At 48.5% G+C, this 27883-nt stretch overlaps 1 protein-coding gene across 1 annotated transcript in view; it reads left to right on the top strand.

The window, feature by feature from the left end:
• Positions 1 to 263: 263 nt before the first annotated feature.
• SLC6A7 (solute carrier family 6 member 7) overlaps positions 264 to 27883 on the top strand; it is a 145321-nt gene continuing 117701 nt past the window's right edge. The window contains exon 1 of the mRNA XM_056516947.1: positions 264 to 630. Within this exon, the coding sequence (XP_056372922.1) occupies positions 598 to 630 (33 nt within the window). The 5' untranslated portion in view covers positions 264 to 597. The remainder of the gene's footprint in view (positions 631 to 27883) is intronic.

Here is a 27883-nt window from a genome sequence, read left to right as displayed (position 1 = left end):
TTTATATTTGCTATAGAGCATCTTTAATTTTAGGTAAAATAGATCTCCTGCTATGTGGGTTTTTTTTGTTTGTTTTGTTTATTCTTTTATATTGATTATTATATTTTTGTGTCACAACAATAGCATATTATTCCCTAGTATGGTTGGACGGGCAATAGAACTCCCAATGTATTAAACAGAAGACTGTATTTGTTATTATAGTCCACATATTATCATCATTCCTATCACTCCCGTGCCCAGTGGGGCTCACCATCCTCATGCCCCTCATGCCAGGCGCAATCTCTCGCACACACACACACCATGGTCGATTTCATAGGAAACCATTTAACCTTCTGTGTGAGTCTTCCCAAAGCAGAATCTCAGCACAGGCCTTGGTGATTCTCTTCTTAGCATCGCTCCTTACGAGAGGGGTTAACAGCAGAAGAGGCTCATCCCATTCTGTGCCAATCACCTGAGTGTGAGAGATACAGCGAGAGAACGACGACGGAGAGCAGGCGAGGAAGAACGTCTCTCCAGCAAGCTGGCCTCGCATCTCCCGGCTGTGGGAACAGAATCTGACGGAGCGAAACAGAGACCGGGAAAGCCCCGAGCAACAGGATGAAGAGGTACCAAGAGCATCATCTGCAGCAGGTAGGCAACCGGCTTCTTCTGACTGGAGACATCATGTCTTCATGTCTTCTCACAATACTATCTCTTCTGTAACAGAGGAGCATAGCTATATTCTCAGAGGGCACCTCTAAACTCTTCGCACCTCAATATTTAGTACAGTGTTTCCCAACCAGAGTGCCTCCAGCTGTTGCGAGACTACATCTCCCAGCATGCCCGGACAGCCTTCGGCTGTCCGGGCATGCTGGGAGATGTAGTCTCGCAACAGCTGGAGGCACTCTGGTTGGGAAACATTGATTTAGTAATATGTATATTGACCGCTGTAGAGCTCAAACCATCTAATAGGGAATGAATTGACTGCACTTTGCATGCACCTGTAGGATTTCCACTAAAGACACATATAGGAATGCAGTGGTGATATAAAAGGAAGAAATAGAACTCAATGAATAGAATTTATAGAGAAAACAGACCGTGTAATGGGATTTGTGTAATTGGGAAGTTAATCTGTGCAGCACTAGAGGGAAAAAACCAACAATATGCAAAAAAAAAATTGTGTGTGTGTGTTTTTTGTTTAGTTTTTTTTGTTCTCTGATGTAGTAGCTGTCAGGGTCATTTGTTGTTAGGTTGTGGCATTTTAGGTAGAGTCAACATGATGTTGGTGGTTTGTATGTTGTCTATAGAGAGATGAGCTCCCTGGGGTTAATGCTTTCATTGACTGCAATATGAAGAGTGGAATTTCGGTACTACAATGTTATGGGTTTAGAAATGGTATTATCTGTCTATCTATCTTATCTATCTATCTATCTTATCTATCTATCTATTTTATCTATCTATCTATCTATCTATCTTATCTATCTATCTTGTCTATCTATCTATCTATCTATCTATCTATCTATCTATCTTATCTATCTATCTATCTATCTTATCTATCTTGTCTATCTATCCTATCCATCTATCTATCTATCTATCTATCTTATCTATCTTGTCTATCTATCCTATCCATCTATCTATCTATCTATCTATCTATCTATCTATCTATCTATCTATCTTATCTATCTATCTTGTCTATCTATCTATCTATCTATCTATCTATCTATCTATCTATCTATCTATCTATCTTATCTATCTTATCTATCTTGTCTATCTATCCTATCCATCTATCTATCTATCTATCTATCTATCTATCTATCTATCTATCTTATCTATCTTTCTAACCATCTCATATCTATCTAACTATCCATCTATCTATCTGTCTATATATCTATCTATCTAATGTACTTAAAGGGGTACTCCAGTGGAAAATTATTTTTTTCTTTTAAATCAACTGCTGCCAGAAAGTTAAACAGATTTGAAAATTACTTCTATATAGCAATCTTAATCCTTCCAGTTTTTATCAGCTGCTGTATGCTCCACATGAAGTTCGCTGCTGACACCTCTGTCCATGTCAGGAACTGTCCAGAGCAGGAGCAAATCCCCATAGCAAACCTATCCTGCTCTGGACAGTTCCTGACATGGACAGAGGTGTCAGCAGAGAGCACTGTGGTCAGACTGGAAAGAAATTCAAAAAGAAAAGAACTTCCTGTGGAGCATACAGCAGCTGATATTTGTGTGTGTGTGTGTTTTTTTGTTTTGTTTTTTTGTTCTCTGATGTAGTAGCTGTCAGGGTCATTTGTAGTTAGGTTGTGGCCTTTTAGGTAGAGTCAACATGATGTTGGTGGTTTGTATGTTGTCTATAGAGAGATGAGCTCCCTGGGGTTAATGCTTTCATTGACTGCAATATGAAGTGTGGAATTTCGGTACTACAATGTTATGGGTTTAGAAATGGTATTATCTGTCTATCTATCTTATCTATTTTATCTATCTATCTATCTATCTATCTATCTATCTTATCTATCTATCTATCTTGTCTATCTATCTATCTATCTTGTCTATCTATCCTGTCCATCTATCTATCTATCTATCTATCTATCTTATCTATCCATCTCATATCTATCTATCTATCCATCTATCTATCTGTCTATATATCTATCTATCTAATGTACTTAAAGGGGTACTCCAGTGGAAAATTATTTTTTTCTTTTAAATCAACTGGTGCCAGAAAGTTAAACAGATTTGAAAATTACTTCTATATAGCAATCTTAATCCTTCCAGTATTTATCAGCTGCTGTATGCTCCACATGAAGTTCTCTGCTGACACCTCTGTCCATGTCAGGAACTGTCCAGAGCAGGAGCAAATCCCCATAGCAAACCTATCCTGCTCTGGACAGTTCCTGACATGGACAGAGGTGTCAGTAGAGAGCACTGTGGTCAGACTGGAAAGAAATTCAAGAAGAAAAGAACTTCATGTGGAGCATACAGCAGCTGATAAGTACTGGAAGAATTAAGATTGTTATATAGAAGTAATTTACAAATCTGTTTAACTTTCTGGCACCAGTTGATTTAAAAATAAATAGTGTTACACCGTTTGTTTGACCTAGGATTGCTTTGTGTAAACCAGTGGTCCCCAAATGGCGGACCTCCAGCTGTTGCTAACCTACCACTCCCTGCATGCTGGGAGTTGTAGTTTTGCAACAGCTGGAGATCCACCGTTTGAAGGCCACTAGTGTAACCCCTTAGGGACACAGCTCATTTTGGTCTCGAGGACACTTTTATTTATTTAATTTTTATTTTGCCATCTTTAACCCCATATAAGGGCTTGTTTTATGTGCAACTAATCATTCTTTCTAATGACACCTTTTATTTTACTATAAAATGAACAGGGCAGCAAAAAAAAATATAAATAAATATATATATATATATATATCTATATATATATATATATATATATATATATATATATATATATATATATGACATTTTGATCACATTTTATTCCATTTTTTTGTCTACGTTTACACTGTTCACAGTACAGGACCATCAACATTATTATTATATTTTAATAGTTAAGACAAACATGTATGTTTGTCTAAACATGTTTGTTTGTTTATTTATTTTCATTTTTATTAGCAGATGGGCTAATTTATATTTTGAAAATGTTTTACTTTTACTATTTATTTGACACTTTGTACCTCTCCATAGAGGACTAGTAATCTTTCGAGCGCTATAAGGCTATGTTCACACCACGGAATTTCTTTGCATCTGTACTGAGATTCCGCTGCAGCAGAGTCCCATTCAATTCAACAGGATTCTGCTATTCTGTGCACACAGCAAAATTCTGTGCCAGGTTTCCTGCTGCCTGAAACCATGGGCAGAACAAAACAGGGCCAAGTTTTCTTATCACATCTCTCTGAGATTTATTCTGAAAGGCTGCTGCAATTCAAATAAATCTTAAGGGGGTCTTCCAGGAATTAAAAAACCAGGCCTTTATTCTTTCAAAGACCTCTTGCTGTTTGTCTTCAGGTTGGGTGGGGTTACATAGTTACATAGTTAGTACGGTCGAAAAAAGACATATGTCCATCAAGTTCAACCAGGGAATTAAGGGGTAGGGGTGTGGCGCGATATTGGGGAAGGGATGGGATTTTATATTTCTTCATAAGCATTAATGTTATTTTGTTCCATGAATGTATCTAATCCTGTTTTAAAGCTGTTAATTGTTCCTGCTGTGACCAGTTCCTGAGGTAGACCGTTCCATAAATTCACAGTCCTCACGGTAAAGAAGGCGTGTCGCCCCTTGAGACTAAACTTTTTCTTCTCCAGACGGAGGGAGTGCCCCCTCGTCCTTTGGGGGGGTTTAACCTGGAACATTTTTTCGCCATATTTTTTGTATGGGCCATTAATATACTTATATACGTTTATCATATCCCCCCTTAAACGTCTCTTCTCAAGACTAAACAATTGTAACTCCTTTAATCGCTCCTCATAGCTAAGATGTTCCATGCCCCATATTAGTTTAGTCGCGCGTCTCTGCACCCTTTCCAACTCCGCAGTGACCCTTTTATGGACAGGTGCCCAAAACTGAACAGCATATTCCAGGTGAGGCCGTACCAATGCTTTATAAAGGGGGAGTATTATGTCCCTGTCCCTTGAGTCCATGCCTCTTTTGATACATGACAATATCCTGCCGGCTTTGGAAGCAGCAGCCTGATATTGCATGCTATTCTGTAGTCTGTGATCTACAAGTACACCCAGATCCTTCTCTACCAGTGACTCTGCCAGTTTAATCCCCCCTAAGACATACGATGCATGCAGGTTATTAGTACCCAGATGCATAACTTTACATTTATCCACATTGAACCTCATTTGCCAAGTGGATGCCCAGACACTTAGTCTATCCAAGTCATCTTGTAACTTATGCACATCCTCTATAGACTGTACCATGCTACGAAGCTTGGTGTCATCTGCAAAGATAGAAACAGAGCTGTTAATACCATCCTCTATATCATTGATAAATAAATTAAACAACAGCGGGCCCAGTACTGAACCTTGGGGTACACCACTAATAACCGGGGACCAATCAGAGTACGAATCATTGACCACCACTCTCTGGGCACGATCCATGAGCCAGTGTTCAATCCAGTTACAAACTAAAATTTCCAAACCCAAAGACCTTAACTTACCTGTCAGACGTCTATGAGGGACAGTATCAAACGCTTTAGCAAAATCCAGAAACACTATATCCACAGCCATTCCTCTGTCAAGGCTTCTACTCACCTCTTCATAAAAGCAAATTAGATTGGTTTGACAACTTCTATCCTTAGTAAACCCATGCTGGCTATCACTTATAATACAATTATCCCCTATGTATTCCTGTATGTAATCCCTTATAAGTCCTTCAAACAATTTACCCACAATGCACGTTAAACTTTCCGGTCTATAGTTTCCTGGGGAAGACCTAGAGCCCTTTTTGAAGATTGGCACCACATTCGCCTTGCGCCAGTCCCTTGGCACAATACGCAATCCGCAATCCGCAGCTCAGTTCCATTGAAGTGAACAGAGCAAAGTTGTAATAACACACCCAAAGTGGAGACAAGGAGGGCGCTGTCTTTGAAAGAAAAAATGCCTGTTCTTTTTGATTCCCGGAATACCCCTTTAATGTAAAAATAGCCATGAATGAGATCAAATGTCATCTGGATGATCCTAGTCAGCTTATTCACTGCTTTTCATTGATAAAACCCAAAACTTACCAAGCCCTGTTCTCCTGCAAGTCCCATTTGGCTGTGTCCAGTCTTTCTGTCTTTTTCCTGCTTCCAAGATAAGCGCCTGGTTCAGGACCTGCCCACTCAGCCAATCACTGGCTGCAGCAGTGTCCTGTCTCCATTCATGATTGGTTGAGTGACCAGATCCTGCACCAAGAACTCATGGCTTTTGTAGATATAAATGTTGGCCTACATCCAATGAATATGGCTCTTCAAGATTTCAAGATTTCCAGTTACAAGTTCTAAGGTTCCAGTACTCCCTGCATGACTTCCAGAACTGAGCCTTGTACATTAACCATGTAAGGCAGGGAGGGGTGAATCTCTTTAGCACTTCTATGTCTCTTGAACTTGAAAGAAAAACATGATTTTATAAAGACATCACCTAAGAGACAGTGATCATTTGTTGTATATATCTATCAGCTACTTGCCCATGTTTGCAACTCTCATAATATGGATCTGACAGATTCCTTTTAAAGGGGTTATCCACAATAAGGTGACATAAGGTGGTTTTAGTATGTACCTACCAGATCTGCACTTGTCTTGGGGCTAAATGGCTAAATGTTGTGCGATTACCATAACACTGTGGCTATCTTTTCTTTTTGTGAACTGGCTATTTCCTGTTGGAGTTCATTTCCTAAAACTACAAGTCCCTTGATTCCTTGTTTGTAAGTGTGAGGTCACTTTTCTCCTTCCCACATCAGCCACCCCACCCATTGAAACACACCTGTGATCCTTTTCATGCAATAGACCAATCATTTTCTGACCAGGGTGCCTCCAACTTTCCTCTGAACACCTGACTAGTGATGTAAAGTCTTGGGACGGCCTGTAACCTGGGAATTTGTATGTTGTCAAAAATAAACATTCACAGAAGAATGGCGAGACCACTATGAAACACAGGTACAGACACTACATTATGAACTACACTAACTTCACAGCCCCCTGTAGCATAGTCAAATAAAAAAAATCCCTGAATACCCCTGTACATGGTAGAGTACCCTATTATTGCTTTAACTAGGTAACAATATTATCATGAAAGTGGGCCTGCATTCATAGATATGAATGAAACAGCTGAGATTGCTGTAAATGGGGCTATAATAAGCCTGTAAACATCTACATTATCCAATTAAATGCTCACCAGGGTAAGAGATCATTGAGTATAAAAAGGACCATTAAACATACACCACATGGGTCATTTCTAATGATAAGATGTATTGTACTTTGTGGCACATCAAAGTCAGACAGTATTATAAAAAGGCTTTTCTTTAGCTAGAGCAAATAAGCAGTCCACTGCTCTACAGTATAACTCAAAATAGAATGACGTGTTGGTATCTTCCCAGCACCTCAAAATATGTTTGGGAGAAGTAAATATTATTTTATTAAATTTATCATTTTTTCATAATGAAAAAAAAACTGAATGCTGATTAAACAAAAATACAGATAATAGGTGCTGTAGTGCAGGGTAGCTTAGAGAAGTAGTATTTCGGGGAATGTATATAATCAAATTAGATGCTCTACACAGGGCCTACACAGGTTGGCCTCCTGTGGTAAAAAAATTACTTGAACTTACTTGTTTGTGGCATGTTACCCTATGCGCTGGGAATAGGCTAAAGAACTTCTGTGATGTGTTGAGCCACACAACCCTAACCGAAGGGATTAGTGTAAACAGAGGGATACCTTCTGAAGTAGAAAAACCTTTTTGAACAAAATCCTTCAAACTCTGACCTGTTTCAGATGATGGAACTTGCAACTGGTATATGAGAGGGGCTTGCTTGTACAAGGCTTTAACCTGAACAGGATACAGGACACTTAAAGGGGTACTCCACTGGAAAAAAGAAAATTAAACAGATTTGTAATTTACTTCTATTTAAAAATCTTAACCCTTCCAGTACTTATCAGCTGCTGTATACTACAGAGGAAGTTCTTTTCTTTTTGAATTTCTGTTCTGTCTGACCACAGTGCACTCTGCTGACACCTCTGTCCATTTTAGGAACTGTCCAGAATAGGAGCAAATCCTCATAGCAAACCTCTCCTGCTCTGGACAGTTCCTGACATGGACAGAGGTGTCAGCAGAGAGCACTGTGGTCAAGCAGAAAGGAAATTCAAAAATAATATAACTTCCTCTGTAGTATAGATAAATACTGGAAGTTATAAGATTTTTCAATATAAGCAATTTACAAATCTGTTGAACTTTCTGGCACCAGTTGATTTAAAAACATGTTTTTCAGTGGAGTACCCCTTTAAGTTTTCAACTCGTCCCAGTGTGTACACTCAAATAGGGGATTTTCTCTCTCTCTCTGGGCTGGGTGATGGTCACAGCTCTTATTTATTGTAAACATATTATAATAACTCAACAAAATTCAACGACTGCATTGCCGTCAACCAACAGTGTAACACAGCAACTTTACATACTTCTGTAACCAAAGCAGTATGCCAGCCGCCGGGTCCCCGACAGGCATGTTTGCCATCGGCTCCTATTTATCTCCGGTCGTTATCCTTCTACACCACCGAGGAGCACGCGTACACCTACCCGGCACTTTGACCGCCACCAAGGATGAATAACAACTGTTCGACACCTCCATAAAAAAAATGTCCTGGCCAATATCATTTAAATCTCTGGTTGTCTCCCTCCAACTCTCTCTGCCGGACCACCACCCCTGCTTTAGATCGCACAAACCTGGACATCCATGAGTTCACCAGTCGATGAGACGTCTCAATCGCCTTGGCATTGTGGGCACCTAGCCAAATGACCAGCGGCACAATCTCCGACCACACTATTATAAAATCTGGAAAGAATCTCGGCAGTCTCTCCGGATCTGTCTTCACAATCGTAATCAGTTTAGGCACTCTCATGAAACACGGGCCGTTACCTTCAGTGTGCAAAACCAAAATCAACGAAGAGTGGACCAACCTGGCAATGTCCACCACCTCCGTCAGGACATGAGCCTACCACATTCCATCAATGCCACGCCAGTGTACTGCAACGTTGCTACCTCCCAGCGACCTGCCACCAGGATGACAGATGGAACTCTGCACCGCTCGGTTGATGAAGGAGTGGCCCAGAAAACACACAATAGCAACCTGTCAAGAAAAAAATGGTTATAAAAGCAGCTCAGGATGAACATACCATGTGTTACAAGGGGATCACCACCGCCCAATGCGCTGAATATCCGCAACCAGGAGCCCCGCCTGAGATGCCTCCGTAGCTGCGCCAATCCTAAAGGAATGAGTTCCAAACTCCACAGCCAGAGCCCCCAGGAAGGCCAAACAGCATTTAAAAACTGCCTGTAACTGATAACGGGTCAACGGGGACCCATCCGTATGTGCCAAAAAATGCGCACCCACTTTTCTCAACTGCAAAAATTCCATAACAGCGCAAGCCGGGCACACAGCCCCCTCCACCACCTGCAAGTGGATCCACGCACCCTGGCCAAATTGATCTGTCTTGGGCCGACGGACCAGCAATTGTAAACTCCCCACAGGGCAGCCACAAAAACAGATGAACAGCAATTAGCCACAGCACCCAAAAAAGATACCAACAATGTATAGGACACAGGGTGGCAGCACTCACGGCGCACATGCGTTCTCTGCCATCCCTTCAGCGCCTGCTGAATTGAGAAACACTTGGTAACATCAACCCACCCCAACAGCTTAAAAAAAAAACTAACTCCCGACAACTGCCGTCTTGCCACCAGCACAGAAACATTAGAGGAGCGCAGCGCCGACCAGTAATAAACCATCACCCTCAAACGGACCCCATCATCCAGCGCAACATCACACCCATCGACCAGGGAGAGCCATTCTCTCCATGCCTTACAGTGACTGGACCACGTGGCAGCTGCCACCGATGACTCAATAGGAGGCATCAAACATTGCTCATGAGGTCCTACAACAAGAGGCGGAGCACGGTAGGCCCTCCAAATCTGCCTCCGGACACAGATACCAAAATTCCTGAAATTTAAAATGTGACACCACATTCTACTACCACATTCTCAACACCAGGAGCCACAAAATAAACTCCAGACAACGGAGGTCCAGATGACAAAGGAGGGACAAAACAAGAAGAGGAGGTCAGACCAATAACAGTGCACTAGACTCACATTGTCAGACCAAAAACACACCTTCTTGTTCATCAAATGCTGCCCCCACAGCTCCACAGCAACATCAATGGGAAACAGTTCCAACAACTTAAGATTCCAACACCAACCCGAGTCCCGCCAAGCCTGGGGCCAAGCCTCCGCACACCACTCACCCCCCAAAAAAGGCCCCGAAGCCACAGGAATCCGCTGCATCCATGAAAAATTGATTTTCTGCATTATCCACTTCATCCATCTGCTAATAAGTATGCCCATTATACGTATGCAGAAATTCTCTCCAAACCAACAGATCAGCTCACATATGAGAAGTAACACGGATATCATGACCAAGGCCACAAGGCACCCTTCGTAGACAGAGAAAGTCGCCTAGAAAAAAGCCCGACCCATCGGCATAACCCGACAGGCAAAAACCAAATGACCCAACAACACTTGCAATTGCCTCAGCGTAACCTTGCGCACCTCACAAAAACTTTCAATCAACTCCAGCAAGCAAGTCAGCTTCTCTTCCAGGAGTCTAAAAATCATACGCTCAGAATCAATCTCAATACCCAGAAAAGAAATCACCATTGCCGTCCCCTAGGTCTTCTCGGCCGACAAAGGAACCCCAAAACATCCCATCAAAAAACCTGAAATAATCCAACAAAAACTGACACCTGGAGGACCCCACCAGGGCCACAAGCAAAAAATTGTCCAAATAATGAATTATAGAATGACTGCCCGTTTCAAATCGCACCACCCACTCCAAAAAAGTACCAAACATTTCAAAGTAATAGCATGAAATGGAACATCCCATAGGCAAACAGGTGTAATAATAGAAAAACCAATCAACCTGACAACCTAGGAGATGATAATAATCTGGATGAACCGGCAACAACCTAAACGCTGACTCAATGTCAAATTTCGCCATCGAGGCTGACTGACCAGCCCCCCGTACCAGCGCCACTGCTCGATCAAAAGAGACAAACAAAACAGATGCATCCTCCTTCAGAATTCCATCATTAACCAAAGAACCCTTCGGATACAAAAGGTGGTGAATCAATTGAAACTTCCCAAACTCCGTTTTAGGAGCAATACCCAAAGGAGAGACCCACAAATTAACAAAAGGGGGTAATCAAAAGTACCCATAAATCGACCCAAGTCCACCTTCTTACCAACCTTATCCCACAGCACCTCAGGGTGTTCCCTGGCCAATTTCAAATTATCCGGATAAACAGGCTCTGTATCCAACAATACAAACGGATTGAAAAAAGCAAACCGAAAACCATCCCACAACACCCCAGCAACCACCCGATTAGAGTACTGCTCTAACCATGGGCCCATCATGGCCATGTTCATCGACATCCTTCCCGCCAGCAGCTGTTGACGGTCGCACAGCCGACATTTGCCCATGAGGGCATCGCATTGGAGCGTGCCCACCTCCACAGGCGGAACACTCATGCTTGTACTTACATGCTTGTACTTACAAGCTGAGGAACTTGCAGTGCCCCTCATTGAATAACCAACATGGCCTGGGTTTACGCATGGCCACTAGTCCCGCAACACCTGGCTGACCGGTGGCCCCAGACTGAAAGTAAGAAATCCTGTGCACCATCATTAAGCGCAACCAGACATCTGTCGCCTTAACACCCAACCAACCTCAGGTTGCAAGACCAATCGCCGACGAAATTCTTCTTCATATTGCCACCAAGTCGTGCCCCCATGCACCTTGTAGGCACCGTAAACGGAGTCCATATAAACAAAGAGCTCCATACAACGCTCGGGATGCTGCTGTCCCATAATGCAACCCAAAACGGCAAAGGCCTGCAACCAATTGCCCATTGTCTTTCCAACCCACGGCTTCCTGTCCTCAAATTTTTCCAACTTAGGTCTACGCTCCCTATCAATGGTATGTTGGTCCACAGAGACCAATGACCATATATCCACATATTGATTATCCCAAATTTTCTTCTGAGTTTCCTCATCCACATGCACACCCAGGGGGATAATGCCACAAAAGGAGGCTTCCTTATGGACGCCAGCTCTAGTGGGGGACAAACGCCATCCCGGCATCCCAGTAACAGACTGACCTTCCAACCGAGTCAACAAAGCCTTCAAAGTAGGAGGTATATCCCCAGGACCCACGCATATCCCCCCGCAGCTCCCCACACTACCGCAACATCAAACTCACCAGTCTGTGCAGGAAAGCCAGAAGATGAGGAGTGTAGTAGTAGCAACCAGTTCCGACACTGCCACTGGCACCGCATCAGGAACCGTGAGGGGCCGACTGCCCCTGGAGGACAACCCCCATGTTGACCGGGAAGGACCTCTCTTTCTATTCCTCCACCTGGATCTCCGCTCCAGGCTCCGAGAGCTGTAGGAACTCTTGCCCGAGGACATGGGCGACCGCCAGCGGGAAGAGCGGGATCTGCGGGAACGCTCCCTACTCCGTGAATCCCGGCGGTAACGTCTATGGTGCCTCCTATGGGACCCAGCCATCCTGCTCTGCCGAGTGTGGACAGAACTCTGAGAAGAAGACTGTGAGGGGGACCTACGACTCCTACCCAAAGACCTATCACATGCATGGTCACATGGTGGCTGGCTGATTTGCTGCTGACTGCTATCAAAAAGTAATGGGGACTACAATGGCAGGGATGCCAGAGGTAAGGGGAGAGACTGCAGGAGGGTTATCCTGAGTATCGTCAAATGGAGGGTCCTCAGCAGGGTCTTCCACATGCATGGTAGGTGGGATTACAGGCACAGATGGACCCCCCACAGTTATTGCTATGGAAAGAGAAGAGGGAGGAGGATTGCCAGGCACCTCCTCAGCCAAGGAGGAAGCCTGTGAACGGGCAGAAGCACTGGCACCCATGGGCAGCACTAACGGGGCACAAACAGTACTTCCCTGCAAAGCGTGTGCAACACTACTGAGCGCGCCGACCGGTAGGGGCAGAGCTAACCCCCGTGCCAGACCGAGCACAGAATTCCCCCTGACAGAGGCGGAGCGCGCAGTCGTACGGCCCCGCCACCCGACAGCTGCATGACCTGGAGGTCTCGGGCTCAATCTATTAGAGGGACAAGAGCCGCAGATAACCCCAACCGTGTAACTGCATCCATGGGGGGAACAGAATCAGCCTGGCAACCCAGCTCGGCTAACAGCCGAGGCAGGAACGCTTCATCAGCCAGCACCCGCTCCTGGATATCTGACTCGTCAGCCATGCCTGAGGATACAAGCTTCTCTTAGCACGCCGGTGAGCAAAAGAAGGGGAGAAAAGGGAGGGAAAGGGTTATTACAATTCTGAGCATGCCCCAGCACTACAATCCACCCATAAGGCGGAGTGGGAGGGCTCTGTTTCTCCTTGGCCTCCTACATTAACCCTACATGTCCTTGAAGTCAGGGTTCCCTACGCCTAAAACGGCCAGGTAACCTACAATTTGGACTTGGTATGCATATCAGGAGCAGAGCAAGGAGAGATGTTGCTCTGGCAAAAGCTAGATTCAAACTGAACTGGTTGGATCCAGCCCTTTGGAAAGAAAAGGATTGGACAAGAGACTCTTCCACAGCCGCTAAAAGCTTCTGTATAGAAAATTAATTGGGGAGCATGACACATGACCAATGTATTATTCATCTTTATGGTAGGGTCACACGGAATGGATCCGCAGCGTATTTTACACTGCTGCTCTGCCAATGATGGACCCTACAGTGTGCAAGCTGGAGACACACTGTAGGGTCCGTCATCAGCTGATCCACAGTGTAAAATACACGGCAGATCTGTTTTGTGTGACCCTACCTTTACACGATATGCATGGTTTTATAAGTGAACACACAGTACCCAACACACAGATGTTACGCCGAGCGCTCCGGGTCTCCGATCCTCCCCGGAGCGCTCGCAGCATCCTCGCAATTGCAGCGCCCTGGTCAGACCTGCTGACCGGGTGCGCTGCAATATCTCTCTCAGCCGGGATGCGATTCGCGATGCGGGAGGCGCCCGCTCGCGATGTGCATCCCGGCTCCCGTACCTGACTCGTTCCCCGTCTGTCTTGTACCGGCGCGCGCGGCCCCGCTCCTTAGGGCGCGCGCGCGCCGGGTCTCTGCAATTTAAAGGGCCACTGCGCCACTGATTGGCGCAGCAGGCTTAATCAGTGTGTTCACCTGTGCACTCCCTACTTATACCTCACTTCCCCTGCACTCCCTCGCCGGATCTTGTTGCCATTGTGCCAGTGAAAGCGTTTCCTTGTGTGTTCCTAGCCTATGTTTCAGACCTCCTGCCGTTGCCCCTGACTACGATCCTTGCTGCCTGCCCTGACCTTCTGCTACGTCCGACCTTGCTCTTGTCTACTCCCTTGTACCGCGCCTATCTTCAGCAGTCAGAGAGGTTGAGCCGTTGCTGGTGGATACGACCTGGTTGCTACCGCCACTGCAAGACCATCCCGCTTTGCGGCGGGCTCTGGTGAATACCAGTAGCAACTTAGAACCGGTCCACCAACACGGTCCACGCCAATCCCTCTCTGGCACAGAGGATCCACCTCCAGCCAGCCGAAGCGTGACAGTAGATCCGGCCATGGATCCCGCTGAAGTCCCGCTGCCAGTTGTCGCCGACCTCACCACGGTGGTCGCCCAGCAGTCGCAACAGATAGCGCAACAAGGCCACCAGCTGTCTCAACTGACCGTGATGCTACAGCAGCTATTACCACAGCTCCAGCAACAATCTCCTCCGCCAGCACCTGCACCTCCTCCGCAGCGAGTGGCCGCTTCCGGCCTACGATTATCCTTGCCGGATAAATTTGATGGGGACTCTAAGTTTTGCCGTGGCTTTCTTTCGCAATGTTCCCTGCACTTGGAGATGATGTCGGACCAGTTTCCTACTGAAAGGTCTAAGGTGGCTTTCGTAGTCAGCCTTCTGTCTGGGAAGGCTCTGTCATGGGCCACACCGCTCTGGGACCGCAATGACCCTGTCACTGCCTCTGTACACTCCTTCTTCACGGAGATTCAAAGTGTCTTTGAGGAACCTGCCCGAGCCTCTTCTGCTGAGACTGCCCTGCTGAACCTGGTCCAGGGTAATTCTTCTGTTGGCGAGTACGCCATCCAATTCCGTACTCTTGCCTCCGAATTATCCTGGAATAATGAGGCCCTCTGCGCGACCTTTAAAAAAGGCCTATCCAGCAACATTAAAGATGTGCTGGCCGCACGAGAAATTCATGCTAACCTGCATGAACTTATTCATCTTGCTATCCGCATTGACATGCGTTTTTCCGAAAGGCGTCAGGAGCTCCGCCAGGATATGGACTTTGTTTGCACGAGGCGGTTTCTCTCCCCGGCTCCTCTCTCCTCTGGTCCTCTGCAATCCGTTCCTGTGCCTCCCGCCGTGGAGGCTATGCAAGTTGACCGATCTCGCTTGACCCCTTAAGAGAGGACACGACGCCGCATGGAGAATCTGTGCCTGTACTGTGGCGGTACCGAACACTTCTTGAAGGATTGTCCTATCCGTCCTCCCCGCCTGGAAAGACGTACGCAGACTCCGTACAAAGATGAGACAGTTCTTGATGTCAACTCTGCTTCTCCACGCCTTACTGTGCCTGTGCGGATATCTTCCTCTACCTGCTCCTTCTCTGCTATGGCCTTCTTGGATTCCGGATCTGCAGGAAATTTTATTTTGGCCTCTCTCATCAACAGGTTCAACATCCCGGTGACCAGTCTCGCCAGACCCCTCTACATCAATTCTGTTAACAATGAAAGATTGGACTGTACCGTGCGTTACCGCACGGAACCTCTCCTAATGTGCATCGGACCTCATCACGAAAAAATTGAATTTTTGGTCCTCTCCAACTGCACTTCTGAAATTCTTCTTGGATTACCGTGGCTTCAACGCCATTCCCCAACCCTTGATTGGTCCACAGGAGAAATCAAGAACTGGGGTACTTCTTGTCACAAGGACTGTCTTAAACCGGTTCCCAGTACTCCCTGCCGTGACCCTGTGGTTCCCCCTGTATCCGGTCTTCCTAAGGCTTATATGGACTATGCTGACGTTTTTTGCAAAAAGCAAGCTGAGACTTTACCTCCTCACAGGCCTTATGACTGTCCTATTGACCTCCTCCCGGGTACTACTCCACCCCGGGGCAGAATCTATCCTCTGTCTGCTCCAGAGACTCTTGCCATGTCAGAGTACATCCAGGAAAATTTAAAAAAGGGGTTTATCCGCAAGTCCTCCTCTCCTGCCGGAGCTGGATTTTTTTTTGTGTCCAAAAAAGATGGCTCCCTACGTCCTTGCATTGATTACCGCGGACTTAATAAAATCACGGTAAAAAACCGCTACCCCTTACCTCTTATCTCGGAACTCTTTGATCGCCTACAAGGTGCCCACATCTTTACCAAACTGGATTTAAGAGGGGCTTATAATCTCATCCGCATCAGGGAGGGGGACGAATGGAAGACTGCATTTAACACCAGAGATGGACACTTTGAGTATCTGGTCATGCCCTTTGGCCTGTGCAACGCCCCTGCCGTCTTCCAAGACTTTGTTAATGAAATTTTTCGTGATCTCCTATATTCCTGTGTTGTGGTTTATCTGGACGATATTCTGATTTTTTCTGCCAACTTAGAAGAACACCGCCAGCATGTCCGCATGGTTCTTCAGAGACTTCGGGACAATCAACTTTATGCCAAAATGGAGAAATGTCTCTTTGAATGTCAATCTCTTCCTTTCCTAGGATACTTGGTCTCTGGCCAGGGACTACAAATGGACCCAGATAAACTCTCTGCCGTCTTAGATTGGCCACGCCCCTCCGGACTCCGTGCTATCCAACGTTTTTTATGGTTCGCCAATTATTACAGACAATTTATTCCACACTTTTCCACTATTGTGGCTCCTATCGTGGCTTTAACCAAGAAAAATGCCAATCCCAAGTCCTGGTCTCCCCAAGCGGAAGACGCATTTAAACATCTCAAGTCTGCCTTTTCTTCTGCTCCCGTGCTCTCCAGACCTGACCCATCTAAACCCTTCCTATTGGAGGTAGATGCCTCCTCAGTGGGAGTTGGAGCTGTCCTTCTACAAAAAAATTCTTCCGGGCATGCTGTTACTTGTGTTTTTTTTTCTAGGACCTTCTCTCCGGCGGAGAGAAACTACTCCATCGGGGATCGAGAACTACTGGCCATTAAATTGGTGCTTAAAATTTCCAGTTATCATATACACTGATCACAAGAATCTCTCCTATCTCCAGTCTGCCCAACGACTGAACCCTCGCCAGGCCAGGTGGTCGTTGTTCTTTGCCCGTTTTAACTTTGAAATTCATTTTTGCCCTGCTGACAAGAACATTAGGGCTGATGCCCTCTCTCGTTCTTCTGATGCCTCTGAAGTAGAGGTCTCTCCGCAACACATCATTCCTCCTGACTGATCTCCACTTCTCCAGCCTCCATCAGGCAAACTCCTCCAGGGAAGACCTTCGTTTCTCCACGCCAGCGCCTCGGGATTCTCAAATGGGGACACTCCTCCCACCTCGCAGGCCATGCGGGCATCAAAAAATCCTTGCAACTCATCTCTCGTTTTTATTGGTGGCCGACTCTGGGGACGGATGTTGTTGATTTTGTACGGGCCTGTACTGTCTGTGCCTGGGATAAGACTCCTCGCCAGAAGCCTGCTGGCCTCCTTCATCCTCTGCCTGTCCCCGAACAGCCTTGGTCACAGATTGGTATGGACTTTATTACAGACTTGCCCTCATTCCGTGGCAACACAGTTGTTTGGGTGGTCGTTGATCGATTTTCCAAGATGGCACATTTTATTCCTCTTCCTGGTCTTCCTTCAGCGCCTCAGTTGGCAAAGCAATTTTTTGTACACATTTTTCGCCTTCACGGTTTGCCCACGCATATCGTCTCGGATAGAGGCGTCCAATTCGTGTCTAAATTCTGGAGGGCCCTCTGTAAACAGCTCAAGATCAAATTAAACTTCTCTTCTTCTTATCATCCCCAATCCAATGGGCAAGTATAAAGAATTAATCAGGTCCTGGGTGACTATTTACGGCATTTTGTTTCCTCCCGCCAGGATGACTGGGCAGATCTTCTACCATGGGCCGAATTGTCATACAACTTCAGAGTCTCCGAATCTTCTGCCAAGTCCCCATTTTTCGTGGTGTATGGCCGTCACCCTCTTCCCCCCCTCCCTACTCCCTTGCCCTCTGGTTTGTCCGCTGTGGATGAAGTGACTCGTGATCTTTCCACCATATGGAAAGAGACCCAAAATTCTCTTTTACAGGCTTCATCCTGGATGAAAAGATTTGCAGATAAGAAAAGAAGAACTCCCCCCATTTTTGCTCCCGGAGACAAGGTTTGGCTCTCCGCTAAATATGTCCGCTTTCGTGTCCCCAGTTACAAACTGGGACCACGCTATCTTGGTCCTTTCAAAGTCTTGTGCCAGATTAACCCTGTCTCTTACAAACTCCTTCTTCCTCCTTCTCTTCGTATTCCCAATGCCTTCCATGTCTCTCTCCTTAAACCACTCATCATCAACCGCTTCTCTCCCAAACTTGTTTCTCCCACTCCTGTTTCCGGTTCTTCTGACGTCTTCTCCGTGAAGGAGATTCTGGCCTCCAAGACGGTGAGCGGAAATTATTTTTTTTTTGGTGGATTGGGAAGGCTGTGGCCCAGAAGAGAGATCCTGGGAACCTGAGGACAACATCCTAGACAAAAGTCTTATCCTCAGGTTCTCAGGCTCCAAGAAGAGGGGGAGACCCAAGGGGGGGGGGGTACTGTTTTGCCGAGCGCTCCGGGTCCCCGCTCCTCCCCGGAACGAGACAGACCTCGCAATTGCAGCGCCCCGGTCAGACCTGCTGACCGGGTGCGCTGCAATATCTCTCTCAGCCGGGATGCGATTCGCGATGCGGGAGGTCTGTTTGTCCTGTGGGAGGTCTGATGCGGGAGGTCTGTTTGTCCCGGCGCGCGCGGCCCCGCTCCTTAGGGCGCGCGCGCCGGGTCTCTGCAATTTAAAGGGCCACTGCGCCACTGATTGGCGCAGCAGGCTTAATCAGTGTGTTCACCTGTGCACTCCTTACTTATACCTCACTTCCCCTGCACTCCCTCGCCAGATCTTGTTGCCATTGTGCCAGTGAAAGCGTTTCCTTGTGTGTTCCTAGCCTGTGTTCCAGACCTCCTGCAGTTGCCCCTGACTACGATCCTTGCTGCCTGCCCTGACCTTCTGCTACGTCCGACCTTGCTCTTGTCTACTCCCTTGTACCGCGCCTATCTTCAGCAGTCAGAGAGGTTGAGCCATTGCTGGTGGATACGACCTGGTTGCTACCGCTGCTGCAAGACCATCCCGCTTTGCGGCGGGCTCTGGTGAATACCAGTAGCAACTTAGAACCGGTCCACCAACACGGTCCACGCCAATCCCTCTCTGGCACAGAGGATCCACCTCCAGCCAGCCGAATCGTGACAACAGACTTATGCAGGTAGAAAAGGGTTCTCAACAACTTTATAGATATTGTAGCCAGAACATGAGTACCAGGACTCTACACATGTACCCTGTAGCAATCTCTACAGAGAAAATGTGTTGCCCCTCCCAATATCAGTTGACCAACCAAGCATGCAAATTTGAGAGCACTCTTGAGTGTTGAATTCATACATTAAGTAATTGTGTACAGTGTTTGCTAAATGTTGTAAATTTATATGCTCACAACCTCCTTGCTATTGATATGTAGCTTTTCAGTAGTGGCCATTCCACATGGTGCAGAAGTCAGCCCACTGTAGTGCAGGACTTGTAGAGATACTTGGTGATTTGGGGCACAACAGGGGTCACACCACCAAAAATGTCTTTTCCACACTGTGTGAATTGCGCTTTGTTGAACCTAAGGTAAGAGACCTATTACGGCGAGCGCTCCGGGCCCCTGCTCCTCCCCGGAGCGCTTGCGGCGTTCACCTTCTCGCAGCGCCCCGGTCAGACCCGCTGACCGGGAGCGCTGCATTAATGTCACCGGCGGGGATGCGACCCGCGTAGTGGGACGTCCACGCTCGCGGCTCGCATCCCAGTCTCCTTACCAGTCCTGTCCTCCGACGGCTCAGTCCCGGCGCGAGTGGCCTCGCTCCCTGGGGCGCGCGTGCGCCGTCTCTCTGCGATTTAAAGGGCCAGTTAGTGATCACCCCTGTGCCCTCTCTACTTAAACTCACTTCCCCTTCCCAGCATTGCCGGATCTTGTTGCCCTTGTGCCAGTGAAAGCGTTCCTTGTATGTCCCAAGCCAGTGTACCAGACCCTCTGCCGTTGCTCCTGACTACGATCCTTGCTGCCTGCCCTGACCTTCTGCTACGTCCGATCTTGCTCTTGCCTAATACCTTGTACCGCGCCTATCTCAGCCGTCAGTTGGGGTTGAGTCGCTATCGGGTGGAACGACCTGGGGGTTACCTGCCGCTGCAAGTCCATCCCACTTTGCGGCGGGCTCTGGTGAAAACCAGTAACCCCTTAGACTCCGTTCCCCTGGTATGGCCCACGTCATCACCCCACTGACACAGAGGATCCACCACCAGTATCCTCACAGTATCCGGATCCTGACAGTAGATCCGGCCATGGATCCCGCTGAGGTCCCGCTGCCAGTTGTCGCTGACCTTACCAAGGTGGTTGCCCAGCAATCTCATCAGATAGCGCAACAAGGACATCTGCTGACCCAACTGACTGTCATGCTGCAACAACTCCTGCCACAGCTTCAGCAACCATCTCCTCCGCCAGCTCCTGCACCTCCTCCGCAGCGAGTGGACGCTTCCAGCCTCCGCTTGTCCCTGCCTGACAAATTTGATGGGGACTCTAAACAATGCTGTGGTTTCCTGTCACAATGTTCCCTACACTTGCAGATGATGTCGGACCAATTTCCCACAGAACGGTCTAAGGTGGCTTTCGTGGTTAGTCTCCTGTCTGGAAAGGCCTTGTCATGGGCCACACCGCTCTGGGACCGCAATGATCCTGTCACTGCCACTGTCCAGTCCTTCTTCGCTGAGGTTCGTAGTGTCTTCAAGGAACCAGCCCGGGCCTCTTCTGCCGAGACTGCTTTATTGAACCTTGTCCAAGGAAATTCTTCTGTGGGCGAATATGCCATCCAATTTCGTACTCTTGCTTCTGAATTATCCTGGAACAATGAGGCCCTCTGCGCGACCTTCAAGAAAGGTCTATCCAGCAACATCAAGGATGTACTGGCCGCACGAGAAATTCCTGCTAACCTGCATGCACTTATCCATTTGGCCACCCGCATTGACATGCATTTTTCTGAAAGACGCCAGGAGCTCCGTCAAGATAAGGACTTTGTTCGCACCAGGCGATTTCTCTCCCCGGCTCCTCTCTTCTCAAGTCCACTGCAATCAGTTCCTGTGCCTTCTGCCGTGGAGGCTATTCAAGTGGACCGGTCCCGCCTGACCCTACAAGAGAGGACTCGCCACCATAACGAGAATCTATGTCTGTACTGTGCTAGTACCGAACACTTCCTAAAGGACTGCTCTATGCGCCCTCCGCGTCAGGAAAGACACACTCCGATTCTGCACAAAGGTGAGACAGCTCTAGGTGTGAATTCTGCTTCTCCACGTCTTTCTGTGCCTGTACGGATTCTTCCTTCTGCTAACTCCTCCTTCTCAGCTGTGGCCTTCTTGGATTCCGGTTCTGCAGGAAATTTTATTTTGGCCTCTTTCATTAATAGGTTCAACATCCCAGTGACCAGTCTCGTCAGACCACTCTACATCTCTTCATTTAATGGAGTAAAATTGGACTGCACTGTGCGTTACCGCACAGAACCCCTGTTAATGTGCATTGGACTGCATCACGAAAAAATTGAATTTCTTGTCCTACCCAACTGCACTTCTGAAATTCTCCTCGGCTTGCCATGGCTCCAACGTCATTCTCCTACCCTTGACTGGACCACCGGGGAGATCAAGAGCTGGGGTTCTTCTTGTCTCAAAAAGTGCCTCACGTCTGCTCCCGTCAGTCAAACCCCTGTGGCTCCACCTATACCAGGTCTGCCCAAGGCCTACCAGGACTATGCCGATGTTTTCTGTAAAAAACAAGCAGAGACTTTGCCCCCTCATAGGCCTCATGACTGCTCTATTGACCTCCTTCCTGGTACTACTCCAACCCAGGGCAGGATCTATCCTCTGTCCGCTCCTGAGACTCAAGCCATGTCTGACTATATCCAGGAAAATTTAAAGAGGGATTCATTCGCAAGTCCTCATCCCCTGCCGGAGCGGGGTTCTTCTTTGTTTCAAAAAAAGACGGTACCCTACGGCCGTGTATTGACTACCACGGTTTAAATAAAATCACTATCAAAAACCGCTATCCCCTGCATCTAATCTCGGAACTCTTTGACCGCCTTCGTGGCGCCAACATCTTCACTAAATTGGACTTAAGAGGCGCATATAATCTCATTCGCATCAGGAAAGGGGATGAGTGGAAAACTGCATTTAATACCAGAGACGACATTTTGAATATCTCGTTATGCCCTTTGGGCTCTGCAACGCCCCTGCAGTCTTCCAGGACTTCGTTAATGAAATATTTCGGGACTTGTTATATACCTGTGTTGTGGTTTACCTGGACGACATCTTGATTTTTTCCTCTAGTCTAGAGGAACACCGTCGTCATATCCGCCTAGTGCACCAGAGACTCCGCGAAAATCAACTATATGCCAAGATGGAGAAATGTCTCTTTGAATGCCAATCTCTTCCCTTCCTAGGTTACCTAGTCTCTGGCCAGGGACTTCAAATGGACCCAGACAAACTGTCAGCGGTTTTAGATTGGCCACGCCCTTCTGGACTCCGAGCTATCCAACGCTTCTTAGGATTTGCCAATTACTACCGACATTTTATTCCTCATTTTTCCACCATTGTGGCTCCGATTGTGGCCCTAACCAGGAGGAATGCCAACCCTAAGTCCAGGCCTCCCCAAACGGATGGGGCCTTCAATCGCCTCAAAACTGCCTTCGCTTCTGCTCCAGTACTGTCCAGACCTGATCCTTCGAAACCCTTCTTGCTGGAAGTGGACGCCTCCTCAGTCGGAGCCGGAGCCGTACTTCTACAAAAAAACCTCTACCGCACATAATATTACTTGTGGTTTCTTTTCTAAAACCTTCTCTCCGGCGGAAAAAAATTACTCCATTGGTGATCGTGAACTTCTGGCCATCAAACTAGCTCTCGAAGAATGAAGGCATCTACTGGAAGGTTCCAAACACCCCTGTCACGATGCCGGCTGGCAGGAGGTGGATCCTCTGTGCCAGAGAGGGATTGGCGTGGACCGTGCTAGTGGACCGGTTCTAAGTCACTACTGGTTTTCACCAGAGCCCGCCGCAAAGCGGGATGGTCTTGCTGCGGCGGTAGTGACCAGGTCGTATCCACTAGCAACGGCTCAACCTCTCTGACTGCTGAAGATAGGCGCGGAACAAGGGAGTAGACAGAAGCAAGGTCAGACGTAGCAGAAGGTCGGGGGGCAGGCGGCAAGGTTCGTAGTCAGGATGGATAGCAGAAGTTCAGGTACACAGGCTTTGGACACACTAAACGCTTTCACTGGCACAAGGCAACAAGATCCGGCAAGGGAGTGCATGGGAGGAGATCAGATATAGCCAGGGAGCAGGTGGAAGCCAATTAAGCTAATTGGACCAGGCACCAATCGTTGGTGCACTGGCCCTTTAAGTCTCAGAGAGCTGGCGCGCGCGCGCCCTAGAGAGCGGAGCCGCACGCGCCAGCACATGACAGCAGGGGACCGGGACGGGTAAGTGACCTGGGATGCGATTCGCGAGCGGGCGCGTCCCGCTGTGCGAATCGCATCCCCGACGGCCATGACAGTGCAGCGCTCCCGGTCAGCGGGACTGACCGGGGCGCTGCGGGGAGATAGACGCCGTGAGCGCTCCGGGGAGGAGCGGGGACCCGGAGCGCTAGGCGTAACAGTACCCCCCCCCCTTAGGTCTCCCCTTTTCTTTGACCGGTAACTGCCTCCCCTGGGATGAGGACACCGGGAAAGAATGGAGGGTTTCCTCAACGGAAGGCAGTACAGCAGGAGTGGGAATGGGGAGGGAGGGCAGAGGGCGAAGCCTGGCACGGGGCAGTGTGACACCAGGACGGGGACCATAAGGGGGCACCGAGGCTTGCCTGACTGGACTGGGAGGGGGGGGAGAGGCACTTCTTATGGCAGGCAGAGTCCATAAAGGCTTTAGGGAGACCGGATACAGGGGAACACACAGGGTCACGGCAGGGAGTACTGGGAACCGGTTTAAGGCAGTCCTTGAAACAAGAGGAACCCCAGCTCTTGATCTCCCCTGTGGACCAATCCAGGGTTGGGGAATGGTGTTGAAGCCAGGGTAGTCCAAGGAGAATTTCGGAAGTGCAATTGCAGGTCCGATGCACATTAGGAGGGTCTCCGTGCGGTAACGCACGGTGCAATCCAACCTGGCTCCGTTGACTGCGGAAATGTGGAGTGGCTTGACGAGACGGGTCACCGGGATGCGGAATTTATTCACCAAGGACTCCCGAATAAAATTCCCAGAAGCACCAGAGTCCAGGCAGGCCACGGCAGAGAGGGAAGAGTTGGCTGAAGGAGAAATCCGTACAGGCACCGTGAGACGTGGAGAAGCCGACTTAGCATCAAGAGACGCCACACCCACGAGAGCTGGGTGCGAGCGTGCGTTTCCCAGACGTGGAGGACGGATAGGGCAATCCACCAAAAAATGTTCGGTACTGGCACAGTACAGACAAAGATTCTCTTCCCTACGGCGATTCCTCTCTTCCAGGGTCAGGCGAGACCGATCCACTTGCATGGCCTCCTCGGCGGGAGGCCTAGGCGCAGATTGCAATGGAGACTGTGGGAGAGGTGTCCAGAGATCTAAGTCTTTTTCCTGGCGGAGCTCTTGATGCCTCTCAGAAAAACGCATGTCAATGCGAGTGGCTAGATGAATGAGTTCATGCAGGTTAGCAGGAGTTTCTCGTGCGGCCAGAACATCTTTAATGTTGCTGGATAGGCCTTTTTTAAAGGTCGCGAAGAGGGCCTCATTATTCCAGGAAAGTTCAGAAGCAAGAGTACGGAATTGTATGGCGTACTCGCCAACGGAAGAATTACCCTGGACCAGGTTCAGCAGGGCAGTCTCAGCAGAAGAGGCTCGGGCAGGTTCCTCAAAGACACTTCGAATTTCCGAGAAGAAGGAGTGTACAGAGGCAGTGACGGGGTCATTGCGGTCCCAGAGCGGTGTGGCCCATGACAGGGCTTTTCCAGACAGAAGGCTGACTACGAAAGCCACCTTAGACCTTTCGGTAGGAAACTGGTCCGACATCATCTCCAAGTGCAGGGAGCATTGCGAAAGAAAGCCACGGCAAAACTTAGAGTCCCCATTAAATTTGTCCGGCAAGGACAAGCGGAGGCTAGGAGTGGCCACTCGCTGCGGAAGGGGTGCAGGAGCTGGCGGAGGAGATGGTTGCTGCTGAAGTTGCGACTGAAGTTGCTGCACAATGGTGGACACTTCCGACAGCTGGTGGGTTAGATGGGCGATCTGTCGGGATTGCTGGGCGACCACCGTGGTGAGATCAGAGATATAAGGCAGGGGAACCTCAGCGGGATCCATGGCCGGATCTACTGTCACGATGCCGGCTGGCAGGAGGTGGATCCTCTGTGCCAGAGAGGGATTGGCGTGGACCGTGCTAGTGGACCGGTTCTAAGTCACTACTGGTTTTCACCAGAGCCCGCCGCAAAGCGGGATGGTCTTGCTGCGGCGGTAGTGACCAGGTCGTATCCACTAGCAACGGCTCAACCTCTCTGACTGCTGAAGATAGGCGCGGAACAAGGGAGTAGACAGAAGCAAGGTCAGACGTAGCAGAAGGTCGGGGGCAGGCGGCAAGGTTCGTAGTCAGGATGGATAGCAGAAGTTCAGGTACACAGGCTTTGGACACACTAAACGCTTTCACTGGCACAAGGCAACAAGATCCGGCAAGGGAGTGCATGGGAGGAGATCAGATATAGCCAGGGAGCAGGTGGAAGCCAATTAAGCTAATTGGACCAGGCACCAATCATTGGTGCACTGGCCCTTTAAGTCTCAGAGAGCTGGCGCGCGCGCGCCCTAGAGAGCGGAGCCGCGCGCGCCAGCACATGACAGCAGGGGACCGGGACGGGTAAGTGACCTGGGATGCGATTCGCGAGCGGGCGCGTCCCGCTGTGCGAATCGCATCCCCGACGGCCATGACAGTGCAGCGCTCCCGGTCAGCGGGACTGACCGGGGCGCTGCGGGGAGATAGACGCCGTGAGCGCTCCGGGGAGGAGCGGGGACCCGGAGCGCTAGGCGTAACAACCCCATTGTCATCTACACATATCACAAGAATCTCTCATATCTCCAGTCTGCCCAACGTCTGAACCCTCGCCAGGCTAGGTGGTCGTTGTTTTTTGCCCGCTTTAACTTCGAGATTCACTTTCGTCCTGCTGACAAAAATGTCAGGGCTGACGCCCTTTCACATTCCTCTGATGCTACCGAATCTGAAGCCCCTCTACAACACATTGTACCTCCTGAATGCCTGATCTCCTCTGCTCCAGCTTCTATTAGACAAACTCCTCCTGGAAAGACCTTTGTCCCTCCACGCCAGCACCTCAAGATCCTCAAGTGGGGACACTCCTCACACCTCGCTGGCCACGCTGGCGTCAAGAAGTCCATCCAACTCATTTCTCGTTTATATTGGTGGCCTACGCTGGAGGGTGATGTAGCTGATTTCATTCGGGCCTGTACAGTTTCTGCCCGGGACAAGACTCCTCGCCAGAAGCCTGCTGGACTCCTCCTTCCTTTACCTGTTCCTGAGCAACCATGGTCTCAAATTGCCATGGATTTTATTACGGATCTGCCTTTATCCCATGGCAACACAGTCATCTGGGTGGTCGTTGATCGTTTCTCCAAGATGGCACATTTCATTCCGCTGCCAGGTCTTCCTTCTGCGCCACAGTTGGCGAAGCAATTTTTTATGCATATTTTTCGCCTTCATGGGCTACCCACGCATATCGTCTCGGATAGAGGCGTCCAATTGGTATCAAAATTTTGGAGAGCTCTCTGTAATCAATTAAAAATCAAATTAAATTTCTCGTCCTCCTATCATCCCCAATCAAATGGGCAAGTAGAGAGAGTTAACCAGATCCTTGGTGACTATTTGCGACATTTTGTTTCCTCCCGCCAAGACGATTGGGTTGACCTTCTACCCTGGGCTGAATTCTCGTACAATTTCAAAAACTCTGAATCCTCCGCCAAATCCCTGTTTTTTGTGGTGTACGGCCGTCACCCTCTGCCCCCCCTCCCCATTCAAAATTCTTCTGGATTGCCTGCCGTTGATGAAGTTACCCGGGACTTCTCTACCATCTGGAAGGAGACTCAAAAGTCGCTCCTACTGGCCTCATCTAGTATGAAGAGACATGCCGATAAAAAGAGAAGAACTCCTCCTGTCTTCGCTCCTGGGGACAAAGTGTGGCTCTCTGCCAAGTATAAGCTATAAGCTGGGTCCACGTTATCTTGGACCTTTTAAAATCAAGATCAAAGGTCAAATCAATCCTGTCTCCTACAAACTTCTTCTTCCCCCTTCTCTCCGTATTCCTAAGTCTTTTCATGTTTCTCTTCTCAAACCTTTTCTCCTTAACCGCTTCTCTCCCAAGGTTGTCCCTCCAGCTCCTGTTTCTGGCTCCTCCGAAGTCTTCGCTGTTAAGGAAATTCTCGCGTCCAAAACAGTCAGAGGTAAAAAAAAAAATTCTCGTAGATTGGGAGAATTGTGGACCTGAAGAGAGGTCTTGGGAACCCGAGGATAATATCCTCGACAAGGAGCTCATTCGCAAATTTTCGGGTTCCAAAAAGAGAGGGAGAGCTCCGGGCCCCCGCTCCTCCCCGGAGCGCTCGCGGTGTTCACCTTCTTGCAGCGCCCCGGTCAGACCCGCTGACCGGGAGCCCTGCATTAATGTAACCGCCCGCTCGCGGCTCGCATTTCAGTCTCCTTACCCATTCTGTCCTCCGACGGCTCAGTCCCGGCATGCGCGGCCCCGCTCCCTAGGGCGCGCGCGCGCCGACTCTCTGTGATTTAAAGGGCCAGTGCACCTCTGATTGGCGCCTGGCCCAAT

Source organism: Hyla sarda, chromosome 4 (genome assembly GCF_029499605.1).
Source record: "Hyla sarda isolate aHylSar1 chromosome 4, aHylSar1.hap1, whole genome shotgun sequence".
Taxonomy (NCBI): domain Eukaryota; kingdom Metazoa; phylum Chordata; class Amphibia; order Anura; family Hylidae; genus Hyla; species Hyla sarda.
The sequence above is the reverse complement of the archived record's forward strand: the minus strand, read 5'-3'. Positions and strand labels throughout refer to the sequence as shown.